This window comes from Alosa sapidissima, chromosome 10 (assembly GCF_018492685.1).
Source record: "Alosa sapidissima isolate fAloSap1 chromosome 10, fAloSap1.pri, whole genome shotgun sequence".
NCBI classification, from domain to species: Eukaryota; Metazoa; Chordata; class Actinopteri; order Clupeiformes; family Clupeidae; genus Alosa; species Alosa sapidissima.
The window spans coordinates 27,005,783-27,008,282 of record NC_055966.1 but is presented as its reverse complement, the minus strand read 5'-3'; the positions used below and the strand labels follow the sequence as shown (position 1 = coordinate 27,008,282).

General features: G+C 43.4%; 1 protein-coding gene across 2 annotated transcripts in view; it reads right to left on the bottom strand.

Annotated features, from left to right (window-relative positions):
• Positions 1 to 2,500, bottom strand: part of cdkal1 (CDK5 regulatory subunit associated protein 1-like 1) — a 267,508-nt gene that overhangs the window by 43,954 nt on the left and 221,054 nt on the right. For both annotated transcript variants that reach the window (XM_042106955.1, XM_042106956.1), the window contains exon 12: positions 2,478 to 2,500. This exon is cut by the window's right edge and continues 40 nt beyond it. In XM_042106955.1, the coding sequence (XP_041962889.1) occupies positions 2,478 to 2,500 (23 nt within the window). The remainder of the gene's footprint in view (positions 1 to 2,477) is intronic.

The window sequence follows — 2,500 nt, the reverse complement described above, 5'->3', positions numbered from 1 at the left end:
TGTGGAGTGTTATAATCTCACAGGCTCTGTTCAGTTGTCAAGAGAACACACAGGCCAGCCAATTTAGCTCTCTGAAGTGTTCAGCCATAGCTCAAAACAATGGACAACAAGACAAGGAGACGTTTTCTAGTTTGTGTGATTACCATGGTAACCAAGAAGTGAAAACGGTAATGATACTGGTAATGGTATGGTAATGATAATGATGATGAAAAATGGTAATGATAACCTTGATTAAAACCTTTGGACATCTGTAGTTATTAGATGTAAATGCGATGATGACCTTAAAGGGGCTAGATGTAAGCATGACAGACTAGCGGTAGGCTAACGAGCTAAATGGCTCCCCACTGGACACTCCTACCTCCTCTCACTTCTCAAGCTGTTCTCAAGTGACCAACAAGTCAAGTCAAGTCAGTTTGTTTATATGCCACATTTCATATGGCATACATAGACACAATGTGCAACAGGCTTAGCCCTATTTTATACAGTCTATGGATTAGCCGAGGTTTGGCTGGTTTAATGCAAGTGTGTCAGAAAGGCACATAAATAAGTAGTGGTTTGGTTGTATGACCAGACGAATCATAGAACCTGCACCCCTAGCTGACCAAACACATACAATCCGCACGCAGGCACACACACACGCACACACTTGATAGCTGCACTTGCCGCCAAGTTACATGTGGGTGGAATCCGTGAGCTTGCTCCAGCTCAGTTAATTAGACATATTCAGAAAGTAGAGGGAGAGAGAGAGAGAGAGAGAGAGAGAGAGAGAGAGAGAGAGAGAGAGAGAGAGAGAGAGAGAGAGAGAGAGAGAGAGAGGACAGAAACAGTGATGGTGATACTCCGAAGAATACAGGATGTTTACAAGGTAGGTTATTTTGAAATAGCTCACAAAGAAGGAGTAGGAGTAACGAGACCAAAAGGAACAGAAGATCAAGAGGGCGAGAGATAACAAGAGAGAGAGAGAGAGAGAGAGAGAGAGAGAGGGAGGGAGAGAGAATAAGAGAGAGAGAGAGAGAAAGAGAGAGAGAGAGAGAGAGAGAGAGAGAGAGAGGGGGAGAAATTATTTAATGAGAAATGAATAGCTCTACAAACAACTGCACCATATAGACAAAACTAGAGAGGCCTGCCATTATACCCAGAGGAACTTCAGGAGCATCCATTTTCTAAATCCATTGGTACTAATATTGGTCCCCCCTTTGCAACAATAACAGCTTCCATTCAGCTGGCAAGGCTTTCCACAAAACTTGGGATGGTTTGTGGGGGGTTTACATCCAGAAAAGCATTTGTGAGGCCAGACACTGATGTTGGGAGAGAAGGCCTGGCCCGCAATAGACCTCTGAAGTTCGCCTACAAAAAAGAACCAAAACGGCCATCTTTGCCCATATAAGGAGATCCGGTTGTTAATTGAAGCCAACTACCTATGGCAAGTTGCATTGCAAGTTAGCTCTGGGGTAGCAAAAATCTAAGTGTGCCGCTTTCACGTACCGGGGATCACAGTATCCACTCGAAGGCAGAGGACAAAAGTGTGTTCAGGAAAACATCTGCATTTTTTCATCCCCGCGAGAGTTTAACAGGTGCGATAATTTAAAATCCCCATGTTATTTTCCCATGGGAAAAATCGCCAGATACCGGATGTCAAAGATGGCAGCTTTTTTGTAGGCGAACTTCAGAGGTCTATGTCTGTCTTAAGTGAAAAATGAGGAAATATCTAACCTTTAAGAACACCAATTTTCTTAGCTGGTTTGATTTGCATTGAGCTCAATGAGCATCAAACCAGCTAATAGGCTAACTGAAATAACACCCATGCCAATCTCTAGGTATGGTGAAGGGTATGTGATGATGTGGGGCTATTTTAATTCCAAAGGCCAAGGTAACTTTATCAGGATGCACAGTATTCTGGATCCATGAAATAACTGGCCTTTAAAAATAAAAATCTGCCTGTCTCTATGGGAATTTAACATAGGGGTGGGAATACTTATGACCCCTGTATTTTAAAGAAGAACATTTATTTATTTATGATACATTATTCATTCACTAAGAAAATTGGTGTCCTTAAAGGTTAGATATTTCCTCATTTTTCACTTAAGGCATTAAGATCAATTTCCAAAAGATGATTTTATATTCCTCTTTTCAGTCAACTTTAGCATGGGTGCCAATACTTTTGGCCATCACTGTAAAAGCCCGCTGGCTACAGTCAGTCACAGTGTTATATAACATCAATAACAATCAGAACACAATAGAATTCCCCTTCACGTCACACGGACAGTCGGACACTGCCACAAGACTGGCCTGTGAGGGAGCGAGCCAGGGTGGAGGAGGAGGAAGAGGAGGAGGAGGAGGTGGAAGAGGAGGAGGAGGAGGAGAAAGAGGAGGTGGAGGAGGAGGAAGAGGAGGAGGAGGAGGAGGAAGAGGAGGAGAAGGAGGAGTAGGTGGAAGAGGAGGAGGAGGAGAAAGAGGAGGATGAGGAGAAAGCTTACCTTATGATCATAGGGGTTGTAGG